This window comes from Camelus ferus, chromosome 13 (assembly GCF_009834535.1).
Source record: "Camelus ferus isolate YT-003-E chromosome 13, BCGSAC_Cfer_1.0, whole genome shotgun sequence".
In the NCBI taxonomy this organism is placed as follows: Eukaryota; Metazoa; Chordata; class Mammalia; order Artiodactyla; family Camelidae; genus Camelus; species Camelus ferus.
In genome coordinates this window covers 45,663,954-45,691,486 of record NC_045708.1, presented here as the reverse complement: position 1 = coordinate 45,691,486, position 27,533 = coordinate 45,663,954, and the positions used below count along the sequence as shown (strand labels likewise).

At 35.2% G+C, this 27,533-nt stretch overlaps 1 protein-coding gene across 8 annotated transcripts in view; it reads right to left on the bottom strand.

Annotated features, from left to right (window-relative positions):
• Window positions 1–27,533, bottom strand: part of PATJ (PATJ crumbs cell polarity complex component) — a 291,845-nt gene that overhangs the window by 145,937 nt on the left and 118,375 nt on the right. For all 8 annotated transcript variants that reach the window (XM_032494431.1, XM_032494436.1, XM_032494434.1 and 5 more), the window contains one exon: window positions 21,684–21,783. In XM_032494431.1, coding sequence (XP_032350322.1) covers window positions 21,684–21,783 — 100 coding nt within the window. The remainder of the gene's footprint in view (window positions 1–21,683; window positions 21,784–27,533) is intronic.

Here is a 27,533-nt window from a genome sequence, read left to right as displayed (position 1 = left end):
TTGGTCTCATTCTACAAATATAAAAATGTGCACCTTAGAATGGAGGAAATATTATACCATAGATTCTTCTCCACTCTTATTTCCAAAGTTTTAAACCTATAACAGAAACATAAAATGATGGTCAAGGCCAGGATGGAAAGTAAGCCAATATATTCAGAGGCTGATGGGGCAGGAGAGTGAAGGTGCTGGGCTCCTTCCGATGTGCACACAGGCCTACGGTCTTGAGTCTCTCTTGTAAAGCTGGAAAAGGCGTTTTTTCATCTCACTAAGGTTAAATGCTCCACCTCTCCCGAGCTGTCTTAGCATTGCTCTTAAACATTCCTTCTGATATTTCCTGGGGGTCTTGTGTCAGGCCTATGCACTAGCTCCCTGACCATCACAGCTGCTCCCACAGCTTTGATCACCGACTCCACACAGATGACTCCCTTTACACCGAGAACCACACTAGGCTCTCAGGACAACTCTCAATAAATGCTTGTTGAGTGAATGAATGTGTGCTTTCCTTATCTTCTAAGAGTTTCACTTATACCATCTTATGGTCCTCTCTCCCGATTTCCTAGAATATTAAAAAACCTCACCATTAGAAAGTCTGTTAATAAAGTCTAATATCCATTCTTCCTTTCTTGCTGAGTAATAGAAACAAATATTTTTAGCTAAGCATAACCTGCCCAGAAGAAAAATAACATTTCTCAGTCTCATTTGTAGCCAATTATATTATTAAACTCTAAATAATGAATATATAGGCTAAGAAGTTATGTGCAACTTTGCAGAAATTATCACTAAAAGGAGGAAGGTTGTTCTTCCTTTCTCTTTTCTCCTTCCTGGCAGCTGGAATGCAGCTCTGACAGCTGGAGCTAGCATCCTCCTGACCCTGAGGTGATGCAGGGAATAGAGCTCATGCACTGAAAAGCAACAACAGGAAAGGAGCTGGGCTCCCAGGTACCAAGCACTCCCCACTTCCAGACTCATACCTGTGAGAAAATAGCCTTCTGTTCTCTAGAACATTGGAGTTTCTCTGCTCAAAGATGGAACTTCATCCTAACTAATGTATCTTCTAAGTAGTTCTCTATATCTTCCCCTTGTAATCTATCAAGTCAATTCTCTTTTAAGATTATGGTCAGAAGATTATTTCTCAGCCTCATTAATTTTAACAGTCCTCTACAGACTATAAGAGCAAGTCTCTCCTCTTTGCAAGCCCTGCAGCATCACACTACAAACCTTATCCAATTCCTCTGCACATGTAAGTTGATCTGCCTCGTATCTGCTTTGTCAACTATAAAATTGCTTTGCATCAATAACTCGAAACGGTAAACTCCAGAAAGGGTATTTGAAATATTTCAAGAAAAGAAAAATATCAAAAAAATAGAAGAATATAATCAATGCCCAAACCCCTCCCAGTCACTGTCTTCTGCATAATTTTATGTATCCTGATGTTCATCCATTCACTCATTCATTTAATATTTATTGACAGTGTCCTCTGTACAAGACATGGACAAGACATGCTGAATTAAACATATAGCAAGACATGCTATTCTCATGAAGCTATAAATATAATGAATAACCACATATATGAATAATTACAGTATCACTGTAGGCTATGAAAGTGAAAGTGAAATAAGAGAACAACTAATGAGAGAGAGCTACAGAAGACAACACTTGCAGCAAAGACAATCGAAAAGGGTTTCCCAGTAAGAAAAGATGGCAGAGTTTGAGCTTTGGTATGAAAGGCTGCTTGCTGTCCAACTAAACAGAGGCTGCTGTGTTCATATTTCTTATATCTACTTTAGTTTTTCTACCTCTTTTGTGGCCAGGTTGATACTTCTCATTTGTTGATCCTGTAGTCAGAAGGCCTGTCTCAATCTCCTTGCCAGTTTTTGTCTCATTCTTTATGAATGCAAATTATGATAGGTTATAAGTGAAAATTTTATCTGCAAATCGGTAGCTAACAAGATCTTCAAATTAGGGATTGATATTATTACAAGGTATCAATCCTTCCATCTTTAACTCTGTCCCTTTCAGTGAAGACACATCTTGTTAAAATCAAGGCACCAGAAATCAGTGTTTCCTGCTATGTGGAACTGTGAATGAAACCAAGAACACTGAGAAAAATGCTCTGTAAAATGATCTTGTCTCGGGTACTAATTGCCATCAAGATTTAGAGAAATTTCTAAAGAATCAGAAGGAATATGAAATGTTCTCCATAAAAATTTACACTAAAATAGTTTTTATGATGAGCTTAGATTTGTATAATAGGCAGGCACAAGGGAAAGGATGATCACGATAATTAACACTACCACGTACAGGATATCTGATCCACAAAGACGGAATGCTATGTATTTTATATGCATGTTATCACTTAGTCTTCTAAACAATCCAGTGAGGTAGGTGCTTTCCTCTTCACTTTAAAGTTAAGGAAAGAGTTTCAGAGTGATTAAAAAACAGATGATTTGGGACTAAAATTATGACACTCCAAATCCCAAGCACTTAACTACTGAACTGTGGGTTATATACAATATATATGGTCAAAGACATCAGACTTTCATCAGAACAATATACAACTAACATTGATGTTGAATAAATAACTTAAAACATTATTCACTTTCATACAACATTAAGCAACTATTATGTACAAAGGACTGTGTTGGGACCCAAAGGACAGAAACACCATTTGCCAGAAGAATTATGGCCAGGTTTTAACTGCAAGCTAATTTAAGGTCGGTACTGCTGAATTTTTCACAGCACGGGGAAAACCTAAATTACTAATTTGATTGGGAAAATGTATGCCATCAAAGTACAGAGAATTAGAAATAGTGAGCATACCACCAATTGCATCTGTAAGATACAAACATAACACAATAAACATATAAACAAATTATTTCATAGTAAGAGTGTACCACAATAAAGCTAACTTTCAATCTTGCGCAAAAGAAAAATAATACACTAATATATATTTCTTGTATGTAGCTAACTTTTCAGAGTGCTTACTATTTAAAAATCAACATATTAAAATACTTTGTATATTTTATGACACATAATCACCAGGAAAAATATGGGGAGATAGCATTATCCCCATTTATAAAAAAGGAAATCAAAGATCAGACAATTTTGTAATAAGTAATTTGCCCAAGGCTGTACAGGTAGTAAGCTGTAAGGCAGGATTTGAACCCACACCTGATTCAAAGCTTTAACTTCCATGGAGTAACTCAAGGGTTGGCAAACTTTCTGGTAAGAGCTAGACAGTACATATTTTACATGTGGGCCATATGGTCTCTGTTATAACTGACCAACTCTGCTGGGTTTTGTAGTTCAAAAGCACTAGAGACAATATTTAAATGAATGGGTATGGCTGTGTTTCATAAAGCTTTATTTACAGAAACAAGCAGCAGGCCAAATCTGGACCAAGGCTATAGTTTGCTGAATCTCGGAATAAGTGATTGATTTCAAATTAGCTCACCCTGAACCAAAAGTTTGCTGGTTATAAAATGGAAAAATTGCTACTCCTCCCTACATGACCAAGAAACTATTCTGTTACTTGCCCTTAACACATTATAATACATAAATCATGTTACAGATTTGTTCAGAAACCACTGAAGAAGCAAACATAGTGGATGTTGAATTAAAAAAAAAAACTGACAGTAGAAAAATAAACTTGCCTGCTCATTATTCTACTGCCCACCCTCTCCAGTATATACATTCTTTATAAGAATTCTATATAAGAAATTTGTAAGAACTTCTTTATTAAAAAAATTTTTGCCCAAGAAAATCATTGTTCCACTTCCTTATTTACCATCATTGTTCTACATAGACCATAAGAAGACTTCTAAGTAATACATACAGATGTCTGAATGAGCTCATCTTCTTAGTCACAGTACCAAGAGAATGCCCACTTTACAAACTGAATAGATTTGGCTATTCTGTCATGTATATCCATTAAGTTACATGCAAAAATGGCTTCTACATCAGTTCAAAGAGCATTTATTGAACACCTACAATAACCTAAGCTTTGGCTATAGAAGAGACTGATTAACACCTAAACACTTAATCTCAACACAACACTTAATGCATTGAGCCATATGCACACTGTGGGAAGGATTATTTGAGCACAAACTGAAAGAAATAAGAGCATAAGCATATGATGAAAGTTACAGAATCCACAGGCACTGAAGAACAGGAAGCTAGTTTTTGTAGGTTCTGTGATCTGTGAAAACACAGATTATCTATCTGCCAAAATGAGTCTTCTTGAAGAACAATCAAAACAGGAGACTAAACAACTTGCAAATTATTACATAAATTGACCTTGGGAATCAATCAAATGCAATGTCTGTCATTCGAAGAACCGAAGCATGCAACTTAATTTTGCACAGAAGCAGAGAGCTGTTTTCAGAGATTTCACATGGCACAGATGAACAACCATAACCAGTATAATTTTGTTTGTTATGAGACTATCACTAAGTGCATGCTTTTATTGCTGCAGGTAAAATCGAAACATTTCCAAAAAACATCAGATGTATTCATGCGAACACCTAGATGGGAAGCTAGTAAACTGTCTATTGGATGTAAAATTTTTTAACCTTTTATACTTCATGATCTTTTTGCTTTATGAAGCTGAAAAGTGCTACCCTCTCATTCCCAGCATGCTCTTGTATCTGACTGGCTTTTGAAATACTTGAGAGAACAGATATTGAAAACCCGAAACAGGTAAAGGTAACACTGAGTAATTTAGAACATTTACCAAAATGCTAATGTATTTCCATCTCACTTGGGATGAACACAAAAATATTGGGTGAATCAAAATATAATTTTTAAAAATTTCATCTAAACATCTTATTAACTTTGATACTTTCCCATTCCCTTCTGGTCAGCACCAGGAGACTTGCTATTTCTTCTCCAAATACAGAAATTTCTCAGTGATGGAAAAGAAATTTGTTTGCACTGAGAAGCCAGTCCATGCCGTGCTGTGTGTGATGCCATGGTGACGTGCACCCCGAAGACTGATGACGTGCCTCTATTACTATATTTTCCCCCAATTCAGCTTCATTTGGTTTGTGATTTTTTTTTCTTTTAAATTGGAACTTTCAACATTCAAATGTGGTTCTTCCTGAATAATACAACAAACTTTTTTTTAGAATTTGAAACTTCAGCATTTTTTTTTTTTGGAAATCTAATTACATGTCTATTGCCTAATTACTGAAAAGGAAGAGAGTAATCAGTTTATCTTTGAGTGTTATGGATTACTTGAGAAGATCTTTGAAAAATGGGTAAAATCAAACGTGTTAAAAGTACAGGCTTTGGAGTCATCTGGATTTCATCTATAAAATAACGAGACTTTCAAAAAGAAACTCATAAAATTATATAGATTGAAGAAAATAATATATGTAAAGCCTTCAGAACAGTGCCTAGAACTTAGGTACTCAAAAAAAAGTAAAGAAATAAAATAAAATTTAATTTCAGTGTTCTGAAATGTGGTCTCCATCAGTTAGCTATCACTGTAATTCTCATTTCAGAAAATAGTACAATCTTGTGCTTTAAGTCTTAGAATACTTACTCCTCTAACATCGGATCTTAATTTGTCCTTTCTGCCTTCCTTTGTATATTCCCTGTTGGTATGGGTCCTCTTTGCCCTCTCCATCCCACCTGCCTGGCTTAGAACAGTTTTTCATCTTTCAGTGGACTCCCAAGTCTGGATTGGCCATACTCCATACTGCCAATCCTACCAGCTTCTCAAGCCCACTCTCTTCCAGAGGGTTTTCAAATACATCTGCCTCTGCACCTATCCACATTTTTTTCTTTTTAGGAAGATTATAAACTTCTTGAGGACAGAGATCACATTAGTGTTATTTCTCCCCAGGCTTAGGACTGAACTGGGCTCCAAAATTTTTTAATGTTATATCATCATAGTAACTGAGGTTATGTCATATTCTACCAATCCATGGATAAACCACTCCAAGTCTTGTATAAAAAGTTTAACTATCTATAAAATTGGAATAATAAGACTAACTGACTCAGGATATATTCAGAATATACAATATGAATTCTTCACACTATGTAAGTATCTTAAGAGAACTGGCATATCATAAATGCAAAGGAAAAGAGACAAATGTGATATATTTTTTAAAACACATAACTATCTAGATAAAAGAACAGAATAGAAACCTAAGAGTAATATTTCTCACCTTCCCTCTCCATTATTTTTACCAAAATAGAGACAATCTCTCAAGAAAATAACTTTAAATGCTACTTAATTTTTCACACACTCCCTCCCTAATTCATATTATAATACTCTTTCTTTGTTCAACATTGGATCAATTAAAATGATGAGTGTTTAACCTATATTCATACATGCAAACAAAATATTTTAAAGCAACATAAAAACTACCGTTATCAAAGCAGCATATACTCATTTAAAATAACACGTTTTCAATTAAGGACAAAAGAAAAAGTAAAGTCTCTACAGACTGAGGCCTCATCCTTTATTTACCATCCTTTGTATAACTTTTTGTAAAACATGTCAAAAAGAGACATAAAAAAAAAGATGCATTTAAAATTGACTGAATGCAAGAAGTGAAAGTAATACAAGGACTACTATAAAGCATTCAATACTTTGGGGTTAAAGGTATAGACAGAAATAGGAACTTTTAATGAGTGCTGAATATGTTTATTATAAAAACCATGAACAATCAATCCTGAGCAGAAACACCAGAAAGGTAACATATAAATATATGTCTACTTATGAGACACATTTATAACTAATAACATTCTTTAAAAATTGAGTTCATGTATTTTTTTAATAAAATGCAAAAGACACAGAAATTCCTACTGACGAGATATACTCTGTCCAATTTCTGGAAAACCCATTGTGGGGATTCCTGATGGGTTCTACCAAGGTTCGTGAAGCCTGGACAGTGGCAACTTCATGATGGTGAGACAGAAATTAAGGGAATTATCAGGGATTCCAGGTTACACAGAGGAGACTAAAGCACTTGTGTATTTTTAATCTGGAGAAATAGATTTTAAAATCTACAAACTTCCTAAAACAAAAGGAAAATAAACAAACTGCTCTAAGAAGTGTGATGAAAAGCAAGGAGTGTCCACAGACATTCAGGATCATTCCTACAGCTTGCCTTGTCAATACAAGTTTAAGAAGTAGTATTAAAAAGATGACATTTAGGCACTTGAGCCATTCCAACTATAAAATAGAAACACACGTGGACAGTTGTCACCACAGGGAGTCTGTGACGCATCCATTTAAGAGCTGTAACATTTCCTCTAAATCAAAATCACAAAATTGGGTACTAGATAGCTTAGGACTTCAACACTAAGATATTCAGAAATTATGTTTTGGACAAGAGAAAAGTTCTTGCTCAATTATTTTGACAGCACAGCCAGGAATAACATTTGCTAGCTTGAATCAGGAATGCAGCATACATCCTGCTGTTGCAGTAGAAGTAACCTAATTTGCGTGTGCATTGCTGAAAAGAAAAATAAAGCTATAATGTGATGTCTAACTCTTTGAGTTTACAATTGCCTCCCTCAGGCAGTAAGTGCTTAGACAAGAAGACCCCTATTATGTCTAAATATTGCATATCTTACTTGGATAAAAAGGAAACTCTGATGTTAATAAATTAATTTTCAAAAGCCAGGACAAAAGCATACTCTAAAGAGAGCATTTTTATTGAGTGAAATTATATTACCAATCTAGCAATGATTTCAAGAACCATACGCTAACAAGGAAGTTCCTGATAATACATTCAAGTGCTGAGCCCCCACCTCTAATGAATTTGAATTTGCAGGTTTAGATGAATGGGACCTCAATCACAATTAGCAAATAATACTTAAGGTGTTATCTCACAATTTAGAAAAAGCAGCCTTTTGTTTACTACTGTGATTCCTTAACAGTATTCTGCTTTTATCTACAACAAAATGCTGAATTATCAGTTTTTTTTTTAATTAAGCAGAATAACCTTGTTCTAATGTAAATCTTCCCCTTTGATTATGGTAAAGTCACAAATAACAACAACAATAATAAATGTCCATAAGATCTACTTCTCAATTGCAATTCCGAGAGGATACTGCATGAACACAGTATTAAGAATTTTGGCACTGAAACTACTAGTATATTCTTGACAGTCTGATAAACTGTTCTACTTTTCAAAAACATGATAGGGATGATTCTAGCTACAGTACACATGAAAAGAAAATGGTAAAGGTTTGTTTCTAATATACAATTGCCTTGCACATGCATATGTACCCTCACTCTGACTTAAGATAAATGCCTTAGCTTACTATTGTTCAAACCTTTAAAACAACATTCTGCACCATCACTAAAACAGCTTAAGATTGCATCTTGAAAGAACCACAGATCACAGAGGCACAAATCTCTTACCTGGGAAACCCCCTTGGACCATTGCTGTACCAGTGTTCCCTTCAGGGTCTCTGCATTCCTGATAAGCATTCAATGCTGGGAGCAGCTCAGATTCTCACCACAGACTCTGTCCTCTCTCTTCTGTCGACCTTGGGCCTATTTTTTTTTTCCCCTAAGATTTTATTCTCCTTAAGGGCAAGTTGTCAGTCTATTTCTATCATGAGAAACAATCAATTAAGCTAATTTCCAGCTACCCCTCATGCGACAGTCACATCTGCCAGTAGGTGAAAGCTGCTTGGGAAAGTGTGCCGAGAGAAGCAAAATCCCAGGTTTCCAACATCTGACCCTCAGGACGCTTCACGCTGCCGGCTGTGGCACTCTGTTACCCTGCTCGCATCCGGAAGATAGCTCTATTCCAGAACGGAGGCAACATAAACACAACCATTTATTCTGTGGCCAGTTTCAATTAATATCATTTTAATGACCCAGTTTTCCTGCTGAGAAATAGTTCATCTTTCTAATGCAGATTAAAAGGAAATGGCAGTTGATTTTAGCCTGTCCGAAGTGAGGGTAATATCAACTTACTCTCTCCCTACTGCTCACAGCATTGAATCATTTTTATAACAAAGAAATGGGTGAACCACGCTGAACACGCGGTACCCCCTAGCGAGATTCATCTGTGTCTCAGGAACATGCTAAGCGTGCAATAAAGATTCTATTTAAGCACTCAAGTCTTCAAGTTAGCCTTCTGGGGGGAAAAAAAAAATGAGGGAAGAAAAAACCCCAGAAGCTTCAGAGAAATGGCTGAGGTTCCATAAACTTCACTTAAAATGCTACACTGCATCGCCTAACCCACCCCACCCGCAGCACACCTTAATATAATCAGATAAACAACTGCTATTACTTCAGAATTATCTTTCTGTCAGTCGATACTGCATCTTCTTTTCTTTTTCTTTTGTCAAATGTAGAATCACTGATCAAACAGATGAGTAATAAGAAGGTCATGAACTCCTAACATAATTTAAATGCTTTTCAAGAGATCTTAAACATTTTTTACTTATAGTTACAATAAATGCATTCAAATTATATCAAGGACTGAAGCTTCATAAGTTTTCAGAATAAAAAACACACTAAAATACTAGTCTCCAATTACAGGGCTAGAATAAGAATTCTACTTATTTTACTTAATTATAAAAATGAAGCATCTAGAAAAGGATAATTAACAATAGAAAACGAGGAAAAGAATTTTATAAAACTAGAAAGTTGACTTTTCGCTTTTGTCTTAATCTTTCTCCTCTTATTTACATCGTCAAAAAAAAAAAAAAACCAAAAAGCAAAAAAAAAGAGCAAATAAATTCATATATTTAGTAAAATGAACAAGGAGATGCCACTAGGAGCCACTAATGAATGCTGTTTGCTTGTTTGAGGTGAACATTCTTAACATTCTTTAAATCCTTGGCAATAATTGCTGTTGATTGTAGTGACATCTATTGGCAAGGTAGAGATCAACTACAGAGCCCACAAGGAAACAAAAAACCCAAATTTTAAACCAAAACGACGACTAGTTGCTCCATAATTCTTCATTCCTCATGAGTTTACTTCATGTTAAAAAATTAGCATGGTGCACACAGGAAGGCACTGGACGGAAGAGCCTAAATATGGCCCTGAAATGAGATCCAGACTCCAGTGTTGACTTCAACAGTAACAGTAATTGTGTGACTATGGGAAAATTATTCACTCTGGGTCTTAGGATTCTCAACTGTAAAAATAGACCAGATGAGCCTGAAGGTTCTCAAATCCCATCACCATCAGGGAAGACATTAAGGTATTTTTATTCCCTGCTTTAAATTTGTTATTTGATTGCCCTCCTCCTTTAACAGAGACCTTTAGATAATTAACAAGTTTTAACTATCCCCTACAAATGTGGTTCTTTAAGATAAGCTGATGCTTAACTTTGAAATAATTTTAACAGCTTTATTTAGTATAACTGACACAACATAAAATTCACTCAAGCATACAATTCAATGATTTTCAGTAAATTTATAGAGGCATGCAACCACCACCACAATCCAGTTTTAGAGCATTTCTACCAAAAAAAAAAAAAAAATTCCTTCAAGCCCAACCGCAACTCCAATTCTAGGTAACCACTGGCCTACCTTTTTTAGTTTTCCCCTTATTGAAGTATAGGCAGTTATAGTGTGTCAATTTCTGGTGTACAGCATAATGTCCTAGACATATATAAACATACATATTATTTGTTTTCATATTGTTTTTCATTAAAGGTTATTACACAATATTGAATATAGTTTCCTGTGCTATACAGGAGAATTCTGGTTTTGATCTATTTTTGTATATAATGGTTAACCTCAGCAAATCTCAAACTTCCAAATTTATCCCTTCCCATCCCCTTTCCCCCAGTAACCATAAGATTATTTACTATGTCTACGAATTTGTTTCTGTTTTGTAGATGACGTCATTAGTGTCCTCTTTTTTATTTTTTTCAGATTCCACGTATAAGTGATATCATATGGTATTTGTCTTTCTCTTTCTGGCTTACTTCACTTAGAATGACGATCTCCAAGTCCATCCATGTTGCTGCAAATGGCATTTTTATTCTTTTTTATCACTGAGTAGTATTCCATTGTATAAATATACCACAACTTCTTTATCTGTTGATGGACATTTAGGTTGCTTCCATGTCTTGGCTATTGAATGTAGTGCTGCTATGAACACTGAGATGCATGTATCTTTCCAAAATAGAGTTCCCTCTGTATATATGCCCAGGAGTGGGATTGCTGGATTATACAGTAAGTCTATTTTTAGTCTTTTGAGGAACTTCCATACTGTCTTCCATAGTGGCTGCACCAAACTACATTCCCACCAACAGTGTAGGAGGGTTCCCTTTTCTCCATACCTTCTCCAGCATTTATTATTTGTGGACTCTCCGATGATGGTCATTCTGACTGATGTGAGGTGATACCTCATTGTAGTTCTGATTTGCATTTCTCTGATAATTAGTAATACTGAGCATTTTTTCATGTGCCTATGGCTGGCCTACTTTCTATGTCTAAAACTTATCTTTATGGACACTCTCCGTAAATGCAATCATACAGTATGTAGTCTTCCGTATCAGGCTTCCTTTACTGTGCATAATGAGCATATCAGCTTATCAATATTGTGCTCCTTTTAATCACTGAATAGTATATTCCACTGTATAGATAAACAACATTTTGTTTATTACTCAATCACCAGTTGATGGACATTTGACTGTTTCCAGTTTTAGGCTATTATGAATAATGCTGCTATGAATATTCATGTAGGAGTTTTTGTGTGGACATGTGTTTTCATTTCTCTGGGGTATATACCTAGAAGTAGAATTGCCAGGTTGTATAGTAACCTTGTTTCTAACTTTTAAAGAAACTGCCAACACATTTTCCAAGGTAACCAGACCACTTTACATTCCCACTTTACATACATACATACAGTGTATGAGGGTTTTAGTTGTATGCCTGCTTTTTTAATTAAAAGTATTCTAGTAGATGTGTAGTGGCTTAATGTGCATTTCCCTATTAAATTACTAATGTTGAGCATCTTTCCATGTGCTTATTAACCATTTATGTATCTTCTTTGGTGAAATGTCATTTCAAGTTTTGCATTTTTAAAAACTGGGTTGCTTGTTTTCTTATTATTGAGCTGTAAGGCAAAATGCTTTTCTCCTTCCAAAAATTTTGTTTTACATAATTCAAGTGGATTAAATAAAGTTAAAAGTAGAAGTTTTTCCTCAACATTCTCCTCTTAAAGCAGTTTGGTGCACATGCTTCTGCACTTTCTACAATTAAAAAATATAGATTCTGCAAAGTTCAGCTTTGGCCTTAGAATCTGACTGAAATCTGCAATTTGATTTTGCTTCCAAAAAGCTAAAGATCTGAGAGACACCTGGACACCATTCAGGCACCTCTGAACCAGTGCAAGATCAGTGATCCTAGGGTAACATGGATTAACAACAAAAACTAAACTGTGTATTAATGGCAGTAATTCAAACATGACTGACATTTCGATTCACTGTTATTAACCTAGGTTAGCATTCCTGATGTAATTTGGGATGAAAAACTTCTTTATGTGCTTGATATGTTGAAATTCTATCAGCTTATCAAAATTTAATGTTTGTTTATTACAAGGGTAAAATACTACAAATAATTAATGATAAAAGCTAATTTTTATATTAAAATTATTAAATTTTTTTAAAAAGTTAAGTTGAAAAATACATTGACAGTTAATGTGAATACTGAGAATTAAATCTACAAAGAACATTATAACCTTTGTGAATCAATAAATGTTCATAAATATTTAAATACTACAAAGCATAATATGAGAGACTGTCTGTCATAATACTTTGTCAAATTGTCCAGCAAACTAGCACTCATATTAAACAAAGTAATTAAGCTATACTTAAAAAAAAAAAAAAGCTATCCTTTTAGTTTTTAATTCTATTTGGACTATGATTTTTTTTCTTAAATTTTATTGAAGTATAGTTGATTTACAATATTATATTTGTTTCAGGTGTGCAACATAGTGATTCAATATTTTTATAGATTATGCTCCATTTAAAGTTATTATAAAATATTGGCTATACTCCCTGTGCTGTGCAATATATCCTTGTAGCTTATTTATTTTATAACTAGTAGTTTATAAGTTTGTACCTTTTAGTCCTCTACTGTTACCTTGCTCTCCCCCTTCCCTTTCTCCACTGGTAACCACAAGTTTGTTCCCTGTATCTGTGAGTCCATTTCTGTTTTGTTATATTCATTTTGAATTATGAATTTTTCTCAAAAAATTCTCTTGTGTATTCGTCCCACACTGAGAGGAATGAAAAAGTAAAATGTCAACCCTACAACATCAAAATTTCATGAAAAGGAAAAATTACAAAATCTGTAAATAAACCTTCTATGATAATGCCACCTCTGGTCCAGAGAAAATAAAGCACAGGATGAAAAAAGTACCAAAGAAAAATGAAATACTCCAAAATGTTTTTCTATTCTAACGATCTCCATGGAAAGTGAAAGTATAATAATGTCATAGTATTCAACAACGATCAGGGAGCCATCAGATGCAGACAGTGTTATCAAGGTATTGTTCCTGCACTGAAAACATCAAACTTCAAAGAAATGATTTCTAAAATTATTCAAAAACAAATTATAATAATTTTTGGATAAAAATTTGTAATAATATGCTTATGCCAGAATTTCATTCTATGATGGCAGTATTTTGCAAACACTGAAAAACGTTTTAGTACCTATTGATAAGAATAAAGAGTAGCAGCTAACATTTCTGGAGTGCCTCCCTGTGTCACTTCCTACATAAGCCTGTTATATATACCATTTCTTTTGGTCTCTCATACACACCCAGTGGTGAAAGGAAGTACAATTACCATCCCTGTCTTACAAATGAGAAAACTAAGGGAAAGCTATTCAACTTGTTTCAGGTCAAATGGTTAAAAATGCTTAGATTAAGTGACTTAATCAAAGCTCTATCATGTATTAATTTCATATAATATATATTGATCTACTTGCTATTACTGAAAAAGGCAGCAGCAAACTTCTTTGTAGGTTTATGTACGCATACAGATACATATACTCACATGGGCAATGAATTCCTTAGACTATATCACAAGAAGTTAAATTATTCAAAAAATACACAGTTAAATTGTTTATACGTGCTGTCCCAGTGAGTCTCCAGAAAGAAGGACATGAATTCGAATTCCTACTAACAGTATACACAAACTCCTATTTTTCTGCAGCATCTCTCCAACAATGAGCAATATCAGTTTTTAAAATCTCAAGTAATCTGATAAGATAAAAAAATCTGATTTTTAAATTAATTTACACATCTCTTACTGTTAGGCTAAATAGACTTTTTGTACTTGTTGCTCAAATCTATTACATGATGTCTGATATTTGCTTGTTTTTCTATTGTTGCACATGTCTTTTTCCTCTGAATATGTATGTACATAAAATATACATGTGTATATATTTTTATATATGTATGTTTTTTATTTTTATATAAACCAACTTGTGATTATTATTTTATAGTGTTGGTGTAACAATATGGAAGGCCTTTCCCTGTACCGGGAATATATCTTTAAAAATCTTAGACTTTTTACAGTATTTTTACGGTTTTAGAAGTACATGATTCTTTTGTAATTAACATAATTTTAGTGAGAAGTGAAGATCTCTACATTTTCTGCCCAAATGACTACATATGCCATCTTTTATAGAATAATTTAACCTATTTCTGTAATTTAAAAAATACGTTTTTATATTCTAAATTCTAAATTTCTACATCATTTCTAACACAAATACTAAACTGATTTAATTATTACAGTTTCAAACAATATTTCTGATCAGGAATGCTACCGGTACTCTGGGTAAAATAATTCTTCACTGTATGGGATTACAGCCCACCTAAGTAACAGTAGAATACCCCATCCATTTAGAAGAGGGAACACTTTCAATGTGTGAAAACATTACCGGTTGTCACAACTTGGGTGGGAAGGAAGGCTACTGGTATCTAGTGAGACGAGACTAAGGATGCTGCTAAACATTCTATAATGCACAAGCCAGTCCCCCACAACAAAGAATTATCAGGTTAAAACTGTAACAGTCCAAGGCTGAGAAACTGATTCAGACAGCCAAAAACCCTCCCACGCATCTTCTAGAAGCTGCATATCGAGTTAGAAAACCACCAGTGTAGAATATATGTAGGTACTAGGGAAAGGCAAGGCCCCTCCTCTCAGTACTTTTCTTTTGCAAAATTGCCTAGCCTTTCACTTCCAAATCAGTGTTCAAGCAAATTCTCATACTGGAAAAGAAAAAAAAAAAGCCACAGGATCTGGATTCAAACTACCTTACATGGGTTTCATGACTTCCACTAAATAGGCAAAATGATGCCTATGTAAAAGCTGGGGAGAGGTAATCTTCCTTCACTGCTAACTTCTCAATAACATCAGGGCTAGTGAGCATTTTTTTCTTTTTCTAAATTTAAATGCAGTTTTTGGGGGTTTTTTTTTTGTTGTTGTTGTAAGAGCAAGAGAGGTTTGGGACAGCTTCCCCAGACTGCTCCAAGGAAACAAATGAAGATTATCTATAAAGTCCTTTTAAAAATTAAAATATATGTGTGTACATTTCATATATGAATGTAAAGAATTTTTGAATAAACATGGTGCAGAAGAGTGACTACTCATGAGCAAGGTTTCAGGGGGGAAGGTGTGAAGAAAATGTTCTAAATATTCTAAAATTGATAGTGGCAATGGTTGAACAACTCTGTAAATATACTAAAAGCTACTGAATTGGACATTTTAAGTAGATGAGTTGTATGGTAATGTGGGTTATAGCTCAATAAAGTTCTCTTTTAAAAAGTCATCCCCTCTAAACTTACACATGGTGTGACTCTGGGTAATTTGGTAATAAATTACATTTCAGAAGGTCTCAGCCAGTATCTTATCCTTAAAAAAAGAAAGAAAAACCTGAAACAAAACAATAAGGATTAAAGTAAAACAGCAAGATACTGGTTATCTAATTTTTATTTGCATGGTGTGGTTCACAGGCTAATTTTATTATGCTTCATAACCCAAATATATTCCTTATACCGAATATTACATTATGACATGTAGTGAGTGGGGGAGAATCTGAGCAAAAGGCCATAAAGATAAATCACAGTCAATATTTAAAACAGATCCTTACTGGGGGGAGGGGGGAGGGGGATGGAAAAGCAAAACACCTAAGAAGAGTATGCTATTCTGCAGTTAAAGGATAAAGGAGGGGCTTTAAGAGGCCTTCCATGTGAGGTTCCATTCACGTCTCTGCTACATCTCTTAAAAGCCAGGTATCAAACAAGTCAATTAAATTCTGAACTCCTAGGACCTAAAATTCATCAAGAGACATGTCTATTTGTATAACTCTCATTGCTTCACTCTCTTACGTAACAAAAAGTCATTCCAAACCTTCTTTTCCCTTTTCCCTGCAGTTTGAAACTGTAATTGAAAGAGTGAATGCCAACAGGTTAGAACGACCTGAATAATACAAATGTATTTCACCTCTGGGATTGAAAGGGAACAGAGGACTTTCTGGAGATTGTGGTGCCTCTCCCTGGGGATCAGAACTTTTAGATAAGATGAGGGGTGGCATATTGAGAAAAAGTATTAAGTTGCTCTGGACAGAAAGCTTCGAAACTACGCAGATGGTACAATTCAGTACAAAGGGCACCTCCAAAGCACCAGGAGCACACCTAGATCTTTGCTGTACCCCCATGTGGCCAGGTGAGTCACATACCCTTTGTCATTAATTTGCTCAAAATACTGAAATTCCAGAATGTGCCAGGCCAAAACAGAGGGTCACTAGACTCACGGAACTTAAAGGTTTGGTGGGGAAGACAGATATTAATCTAATAAATATATAAATAGTTACATTTTGTTAAGTACTATGAAAGAAAAATATTAGAATAAGGAATCAGGCAAGGTTTTCCAAAGAACGTGACATGAAGCTAAAATCAGAAGAGGTAGCTCCTTTCAAAGGTTCTTCTGCGAATACACTTAGAGTTGAGGAGAATTTATGGCACATGGTAGGTATTCAATAAGCTGTGGCTACTAACACATAGTTACTAAAACTCTGGGAATAAAAATACAAAGGAAACCATAAATATGAGAGAGACTGGGAAGGAAGATTCATCTACATTTATTGATCCATTGTCAGAAAGAAAGATAAGAGACATGGCAGCTTTCCAACAGCCAATTGAAAATTTGGGTCAGGATATCAGAGCCAGGTTAAAGCTAGGAACAAAGACTGGGATGGGAAGTCACCATGTGACAGTGAACTAAGTGATCACTTCATGCCCTCAATGATCTTAAACCTTTCACAAGACAACCTAGATTTATTTAAATTTAGGTATGAAAGTCAAGTCAAAAGTTCTACACCATTAATACCTCCCTTTGACAAATCCTGCACGTTGGATAACGGCAGTTTTGCCAACAGCTAAGTATTTATGTGTATATTATTTCTTAATTTTTAATTGTTTCATAATTCTTAATTAAAACTCAAGAAATTTTTATTAAGATGGTTATAAGATTTCTTATGGTAATTAGACACCAGAATGTCATATGTTCAACTATGCGAGGTACACTTACAAATGTCCGTTATGTAACACACTCCCAGCATTCCTGGGAGATACTGTGGGTTCACTTCCAGACCACTGCAAAAAAATGAATTCCACAATAAAGTGGGTCATGCCAATTTTTTGGGTTCCCAGTGTATATAAATGTTATGTTTACAATCTACTGTATCTACTAGGTATGCAATAGCATTGTCTAAAAAACAACGTGCATACCTTAATTTAAAAATACTTCATCGCTAAAAAATGCTAACCATCATCTGAGAATGCAGGATTGCCACCAACCTCTAAGTAGTGAAAAAACACAATTACCTGGGAGGAGCAATAAAGTGAAGCACAAGGAAAGGAGGTACGTCTGTATTGGTTGTAGCATCTAATTCTCACAACAATCTTAGCAATACTTACTTTGGTTATTTTACCGAGTATTGTCTTTCTGTTCTTCTTCACCAGTTCCATGTTGCTAAGTTCAATGGTTAGTTAATTCTATGTCTCCAACCCCCTCAGCCTCGCAGAATCATTTCACAGTTGGCCACTTTGGTTTAGCGACGGAATGCTTCCTGAAACACATTTTTCTCTTAAACTGCTTAATTCTAGAACCTCCTCAAAGTGTTGTTATGCTGGGATGTTCTTATGCCATGCAGGTGCTGGCTTCCCTTCCTGTTGCTGTCTTTGCACACCGCTCTCCCTCGCCCACTCCCATGTCTTTAATATCATCCAGATCAGCGATTTGCAGGATGCGGTCTCTGAATCAGAAGTATCAGCGCCACCTGAGAACTAATTAAAAGTGTAAATTATTGGGTGCTCCCAGATGTAAGAAATTCGAAACTGGGGGTGGGGCCCAGCAACTGGTGTTTTAACAAGCTCAGCAGGTGCTTCTGAGGCACACACACTGCAGTTTGAAAACCACTGATCCAGAGCTGTGTTCTTCATGCTACAGGTTGCAATTCATTAGTTGATCAATTAATAAATGGAGTTGCAAACCACTTTAAAAAATGAAATAGAAGAGTATAGAACAAGAATAAAGTTCTTCAAATGTCATAAAGGTATGTAACATTTTATGATACTTTTGCTTCAACTATATATGCATTAGTATGTTTGTGTGTACATGCACACCCATACTTGGCTACTAAATAAAATAAGTTACTGTAGATCACCATCTAAAAAAAAAAAATCTGATTGGTATGATGACTATAAATAAAGCCAGCTCTGTGGCTTCTTGTCACGTAGGTCTTACTGCCTGGCCTTCCTTATTTATTCTACTCTTAATGTTGCTTCCTCCAAGGGATTTATTCTCACACTACCTTGTTTATTTACTAATTTATAGTACTTCATCAATATTTAAACTATCTTACTATTTATAAGACTTCTTTCCCCATAGAATATAAGCTATTGAAAGGAGAGACCTTGTTCCCCGCTGTGTTTCCAACACCTAAAATAGTGCCTGCCCACCTATACCACCCACTCAGTCTTTATACATAAGGAACTTGCCAAAGTTCACCTACGTTAGATTTCGCTACACTTTAGAATCACCTGTATCTCATGTCAGTGATCTAATACAACCATCACTTCCTGGCAGGCTTAAGGCTTGGATTCCAACCGTCCACTTCGTAGTTCTGGGCCGTGGGAAAGTTATGTAAGCACACTTTCACCGCTGTAAAAAGAAATACTTAGTTTGGCGACAATGAGAATCTGATAAAAGAGTGAATCAACCTACTTTTAATTTTGGATAGATGAGCAGAGTATTCATTTAAGAAGAGTTAAGGAACAAAGAAAAACTCACAGGGTCCATATCAAAAAGAAATATAGAAAAGCTAGGGGCTTTAGGTTCACCTACATTTTCAATGTGAACCATCTGACAGCCCTGTACAGTTCACACCCTTCTGGAGAAGGTGAACAGTAAATTCAATGGAAGTTAAACGGGATGGGAAATGTATACTGGGAAGGAAAAAAATGGGGAGCAAAATGAATGGGAAGTCTAGTCACCGTCCAGACAGATTTGCTGGAGCATCTGTGAAATGTTATCATTAGAAGATGACTTAGATACTAGAAGTCTTTTTCTGTATTCAGTTTAAATCACTGCCTTCCCTGACTCCCACCAAAGCTGTGGACACACATGTGCACATGATTTTGGCACTTTGGGGAGGGTGCTGCTGCTCTGTCTGTTTATGGCATCAAAGTGACATTCGCTAGATAACTTCAAATCACTTTGTTCCTATTTCTGGGAGAGTAATGGGTTGTAAGTAATGGGATGAGAAGATGATACAGTACCAGCTCTGGAGTCAGAGTGCCTGGGTTTAAACTCCATTTCCACTACTTACTAGCTGTGTAACTTTGCACACGTTCCTTAATTTCTCTGAGCCTCAGTTTCCTTTATTTGTATAATCAGAGACCTCACAAAATTATTATCTTGATTGAGCTAATCACATACGTGAAGACTTGGCACATGGTAAACCAGAGTGTTTACTATGTATCAACATCCTTACACTAAATTTTGTAAATGCTTTCTCCTCTAATTCTCACAGCAATCCTATGAGGCAGGTTATTATAAAACATCCCTTCTTCTCCTTATAAATGAGTAAGTGAGAGCCATGAAAGGTTAAGAAAGTTGTCCACGAATTCACAACTAAGTAGTTGAGTTACGGCTAGAACGTAATCTTAGTCACATGCTTAGACCAAGTTTCCTAACAACCATGTGAATATGGGCATTCTAGCATCCCCAAAATTATGAAGAATCCACAAGCTATCTCCACTTTGCTGCAGCTGCCCTAATATCTATATCAAAACAAGGGATTGTATTACACCAGTGCACGCACACATCAATCATATCCGTCATGTGTAGCTCTCCAAAAGAGGCTGAGAACCAAGGCATGGCAGTACCTTTATCAAATTCTGTTACCATGTCTTGTATCCTCCCTTCCAAGCTGGTGACCCCACCAAGGAAAAAAGGAGCTATGTTTCATTTGTTTTACAGCAGACTCACTTAGCAGTGTTAGTAAAAAGCAGCTGGTTTTTCAGCAGAGATTTGTTGAATAAATGAAAAAAATTACACATGAGAAAGTACTCTGTAAAATCACTAAGTACAAACCAAGTTTTTATAAAGTCGACTTAATTATTATACAGTTATATTCATTTTGATATTTTTATTTCTATTTATATATTATTCTATTTAGAAAAATACAAAGTTATAGTCAACTTAATAATAAATATTAACAATAATAAGAGCTATAATACTTGTTGAAGATTCACTATATGACAGGCTAAAAGCCTTATCACCTTATTTTAATCCTCATCACAACCCTGCGAACTAGGTACCGTTATTTTCATGCAAGAGGCATGCTTAGGGTCACACACTAGGAAGTACAGGAGCCAGGATTTTAACTCTTTAAATTTCTATATCAAATGCTTTTTTTATATTATAGAAGGAAAAATATTATTTTAAAAACTACATATATTTGAAAACCCATAAAATTCACCCATTTAAATGCACAATCCTGTACATTTCAGTATATTCACAAATTGTACAGCCATCACCACAATCTATTTTTAGCTAATTTTAGAAGCATTTTCATCAAGCCCAAAATAAATTCCATACACAACAGCAATCAGATCTAACTACACATACTTTCCATAAATAAAAGAAATGTAAATTCTTTTAAATAAAGCTTTCATTAAATATATGTATGAGTGTGTATTTATATAACTAATGCAAAAGAACATCATGAAATGAATTCTGAAGGAGAAACTATGACTTGGGAGTTTTTAAGTTTGCACTGGCAGCATCACTATCCATTTGAACAGGGCAAGTAATCAAGAGCTAACATCTGCATCCATCTCTGATTAGTATGGGTCACACTCCAATTTAAAGGACTGTTTAGCGTTTCTGTGTTTACAACCAAACAGTAAGTCTAGGAGGCAATGTGGGTAAGACAGTGTACAACCCCGGTGCCTTTGATAGTCACTCTGTTATATTAGTGTCACAGAGAAAAGCTTAGGATGATGAAGCCACAGAAGTTTAGAAGATGTAAATTTTCTTTGTCAGCAAGAACGTTCCTGCACACTTTCTAAGAACCCACAGCATTGTATTCGATCATTTACAACAATCGTTGAAGCATAACTTAATAAATTCTGCACCTGCCCCAAATAATGAAAAGGAACTCACCGTTAGTAAATGCATGTTCTTCTTCAGTGTCATCACTGTCATCAGATGGAGCTTTATAAGGAGGTGGCAGTCTCATTGGAGGTGGAGCAGTTCCTCGCCTCTGAGGATGCAAAATTTGAGAGAAGGGTTAATTGCCTTTGCACAGTCCTCTCACTCAATGACAAAGAGGATAAAAAGATCATCTGCAAATATTTTGACTGTATCCAACTTCTATCATATCACTGGGATTGTAAAACAAGTACAATTTATTCTCTTATGTTTATGTTCTTATGTAAAAGTGATTCTGTGATGTAAACACACCAACAAAGAAAACAGGAATTCAAGAGCACAGCTTTTAAGATTGTTGACCCACCCGGAATACATTCCTTTCCCCAGTGAGAAAGCCAATTATATGTATTTTCTTTACACTGTTGAGGCTTAGTTTTCTTTGTTTCTGTCCAAATAACTCAAATAAAAGAGATTTCAAAAAGAAATTAGATTTCAAAAAGAAATCTAAATGTAAAACTACCCAACGTGTGAATTCTACAGCTATTAAGACTTCGTATTCAATTGTACAAGGTACAGATTTCATTCTTTAAAAAGTACTTGAAATATCAAGATTTTCTAGCTGAAGAGGTATTCATCTATAATTTAGATACTCAAGACACATTTTAATATTTTCCAAAAGAGAAAGCTTTATGATACATACTTTTTCTGTATTTCTTTGAAGTCTTCTTTAAATTTAAACATCCAACTGATACAGCATAGTAATATTTGGTTCAAACAGACTAAAATTAAAGTAGACTTCATGATCAGATTACCTTCACAGAATGTAGACATTTTCTTGAAAGGTGGAAAAAAGAAAACATGCCAAACTACAGAGAGATCCAAGCTGCTGGAAGGAAGAGACGCCGATACACCAAAGCACTCCACAAATACCAAAATAACTGGGTTAAGATTTGTTTTGCTACAGGACTTCAATAAAGTCCAATCAATTATGCTTTAGATGGCAAAGCCACTAATGGCAGGATACACTTCAGTAAATGGCAATGACTGGTCCATTACAGAAAGCAGGCATGTAACAAATTCCTTCAAAATAGAAAACACTATTTGGCATCCATAAAGAAAAACACACACCCAAATTTATTTAAGACAATGTCTAACCAAAGCAGTACTTTGTATATTTGTAGAACATCCAAAAATCAGTAAAATGCAAGAGTGATGAAGGAAGAGAAGACGCCAAATACAAAATGCTCATTAAGCCACAAAAGAATTCAGAGATGTGATCACACTGTCTCTTTAGTTATTGCTTAAAAAAAAACTTAAAGTGAGTTAAATGAAGGATAAAAAAGGCAAATGAATTTTCAGCAAACCTTTTCCTCAGAACCAGGTCATTCTAAGTGAAAGACAATGTACAGAACAAGGACAGCCAGCTTGTAAAATAGTATTAAGAGATATGAATTCTCCTTAATAGATATTTCCAGGGCACCTTTCTACTGCACATGGGAGAAGGGTGACGGCAGGGCCAGGCTCTCCTACGAAGACTGGAGCAAGGTACATACAGAGAGGGCCAGGTGAACAGAGCCTCCGGGAGGGCAGAGAACAGCACAGACATCCTTGGTTCTGAGAACAGTGCCCTTCACCACAGGCTGAATGAGTAAATAACTTTCTTGTCACTCATTTTGTTGAGAATGAACTGTTATGTCTGAGATACACAAACCATGAGCTGTTTAAGTGCATACACACAATTGCTTGGTTCGTACAGTAAGCCCCCAGTGGCAACAGAACTTTGTCTTTTTGACTGTTTCTCCATTTTTAAATTTCCAATTCTATGTTTTAGTTTCTGATACTAAGCCAAGTTTGGTTCTGATTTGTACCTGGGCCGCAGGTTATTCCTCATTCTGGGGAGCAATCAGTGGAGTCTGGTTTTATGGTCTGGCAAACTTAGTGACATCCCGACAAATGGATGTTGGATCTATTAAACTTTGTTTCTACAGGGATCTATTCTCTCTTCGTTGAGAGACAACAGCCAACGTGTTCATTAGTCTTTCTATTTGCCTGCTTGTGCTTTTTTCATACAAGAACACATCTTGGGCCCACTGGAATGAACAGCTCTTTGCCACACAGAGGAGTGGGTTTTTGCATTTCTGCATCCACATCTGACACACAGCTAAAGTTTTAGGATGGAAGCTGAAAGTGCTCTGTGCATCTGAAATGGAGAAGAGCCCTTACTTCGTTGTGAGTATGAAATATTTTCCTACCTTCAGGAGGTATTCAAAACTCAGAGTTAGTCTCTTAAAGAATCTCTTTCTGGGGAGGGTATAGCTCAGAGGTAGAGTGCATGCCTAGCACACACAAGGTCCTGGGTTCTGGGTTCAATCCCCAGCACCTCCACTAAAAATAAAATAAATAAAAACCTAATTACCTCCTTCCCCCTAAAAAACAAACAACAATCTCTTTCTGGTTGTTTTATAGAGACTAATAAGCATCATTTAAATCTAATATTCCCAGAGTTTTCCAGAAATTAGTGAAACTAACTTTGTATTACTTTAGATGTACCAGCCTTTTAAAAAAATCTCTTTTCACAGAAACCACTAACTCAGAAGCATTTTTCATATAAGAATCCAGATTCACACAATCAAATAGATTTGGTAATTTTAATTTAGAAACACCTATATTTTCTCCCTGATCTCCTTGATCTTATTGGTGTGGAATATAAAACAAAAATATCGAAGATGATGGAAATATTCATACCAATATTGCGTGATACCCACATGTCTCCATGCTGTGCATGTATGTGTGTATGTGCATATATACAGATATAAACGTGCATAAACATAGATGTTTACACATTAACATGAGCATTATCAGCCAATTGTAAGGGCTAGCACAATGTAGAATATAACTGATGGAATGCTGTATTATTTGTCGCTGTTAAGAATAATCAGAGAGCATGCATCCTGTAACATTCTAAGTACTGTCAGGGGGTTCACAAGAGATCATTTTGATCTTTGCAAAATGCCTTCATGAGATTCCACTTAGACCCAGAGTCTGGCATGTCCAGATTTTTCAGTTGGAATAAACAGCAACTCTATTGAAGTATAATTTATGTATAATAAAATGTACTCATTTTAAGTACTCATTTGGAATAGATACATTTTTGTAAGTTTAATATAACTATATTTTTAGGAGCTACTATGTTCAGGGGGAGACAACAGTTTCATTTGGGTAATACATAAAAAGAAAGTGAAGACAGCTAACAGTAGAGGACAACTTGCTGACTAATGACCATCTCCCAGTTGTGAACAGTGTCCACAACTCCTTTAAAAGAGAATATATGAAATAACACTGAAGAAAAATTTAGAAAGACAATACCAAAGAGCTGTTATGAACCTACAGCTGATAACAGCATTTCTATGGATTCTGATTGCCGATTGTTTCATATTCTGTATGATGCAAAACAGGTCAGAAAATACTGAACTGAGATAAAAACAAAATAAGATAAAACTGGGGATTTATTCAAGACTTGCTTATTGATTTTTTTTTTTTCATTTTTCAGTCACTCTTTTTCCCTCTTTTTAAAATGTGAATAATTTCAAGCCCAAATTTATAATTCTAACTAGACTTCTACTAGTAATGAGTTTTATTATCTTCTTTCTGACTGTCAGGAATTCTAGAGAATATAAGTTGCTTCTGATTTAAGGAGAAAAAATGTGTAAAAGGAATTACTTCTATAAATAATAATTGTTAGAGACAGTTTACTCCATTTTATAAAAAAGTAAAAAAAAAGGCGAAGAGGGTACAGCTCAGCAGCAGAGCACATGCTTAGAGTGCATGAGGTAGATATCCCATGCTCTTGGATTGGAAGAATCAATTTTGTTAAAATGGCCATACTGCCTAAGGCAATGTACAGATTTAATGTGATCCCTACCAAACTGCCCATGACATTTTTCTCAGAAATAGAACAAATAATCCTAAAACTGATATGGAATCACAAAAGACCCAGAATTGCCAAAGCAATATTGAAGAAAAAGATCGAAGCTGGAGGAACAACCTTCCCAGACTTCAGACAATACTACAGAGTTACAGTAATCAAAACAGTGTGGTATTGACACAGAAACAGACACATGGATCAATGGAACAGAATAGAGAGCTCAGAAATAAATCCACAGACATACGGTCAATTAATCTTTGACAAAGGAGGCAAGAATATGCAATGGAAAAAAGACAGTCTCTTCAGCAAGTGGTGTTGGGAAAACTGGATAGCAGCATGTAAATCAGTGAAGTTAGAACACTCCCTCACACCATATACAAAAATAAACTCTGAATAGCTTAAAGACTTAATTATAAGACAAGACACTATAAACATCCTAGAAGAAAACATAGGCAAAATATTCTGATGTAAATCTTAGCAATGTTCTCCTAGGGCAGTCTACCCAGGCAATAGAAATAAAAGCAAAAATAAACAAATGGACCTAATTAAACTTATAAGCTTTTGCACAGCAAAGGAAACCATAAGGAAAACAAAACAACAACCTACAGAATGGGAGAAAGTATTTGCAAATGATACGACTGACAAAGGTTTAATTTCCAGAATACAAAACCAGCTCAAACAACTTAACAACAAAAAAAGAAACAACTCAATCCAAAAATGGGCAGAAGACCTAAACAAGCAATTCTTCAATGAAGACATATAAATGAGCACATGAAAAAACATTCAATATCGCTAATAATCAGAGAAATCCAAATCAAAACTGCAGTATCACCTCACACCAGTCAGAATGGCCATCATTCAAAAGTACACAAACAATAAATGCTGGAGAGGGTGTGGAGAAAAGGGAACCCTCCTATACGGTTGGTAAGAATGTAGTTTGCTGCAGCCATTATGGAAAACAGTATGGAGATTCCTCAAAAAACTAAAAATAGACTTACCACATGATCCAGCAATCCCACTCCTGGACATATATCCAGAGAGAATTTCAATTCGAAAAGATATATGCACCCCAATGTTCACAGCAGCACTATATACAATAGCCAAGACATGGAAGCAACCTAAATGTCCATTGACAGATGACTGGATAAAGAAGTTGTGGTATATTTATATAATGGAATACTACTCAGTGATAAAAAAAGAATAAAATGTGATTTGCAGCAACATGAATGGACCTGGAGATCATCATTCTAAGTGAAGCCAGAAAGAAAAATACCATGATATCACTCATATGTGGAATCTTAAGAAAAAGAAAGAAACAAAAGGACACTATGAACTCATCTACAAAACAGAAACAGACTCACAGACATAGTAAACAATCTTCTGGTTACCAGGGAGAGGGTTGGAAGGGATAAATTTGGGAGTTTGAGATTTGCAAATGTTAGCAACTATACATAAAAACAGATTTAAAAAAAAGTTTCTTCTGTATAGCACAGAGAACTATATTTATTTCTTGTAATAACCTTTAATGAAAAAGAATATGAAAATGAATATATGTACGTATATGCATAACTAGAACATTGTGCTGTACACCAGAAATTGACACATTACAACTGACTGTACTTCAATTAAAAAAAAAGACTTGCAAATATTAACTACTATATATAAAAATAGATTAAACAAATTTCTTTTGTATAGCTCAGGGAACTATATTCAATATCTTGGAATAACCTTTAATGAAAAAGAATATGAAAATGAATATATGTATATATGTATGTCTGGGACATTATGCTGTACACCAGAAATTGTAACTGACTATACTTCAGTTAAAAAAGTACTTTGGGGAAAGTCTTCTGCCTGTTCTCCCCGAGCACCCTGAGCATACTTCTATCATACTAATTATACTTCTGTTTATTTCACTACATATCACATTCCTCTAC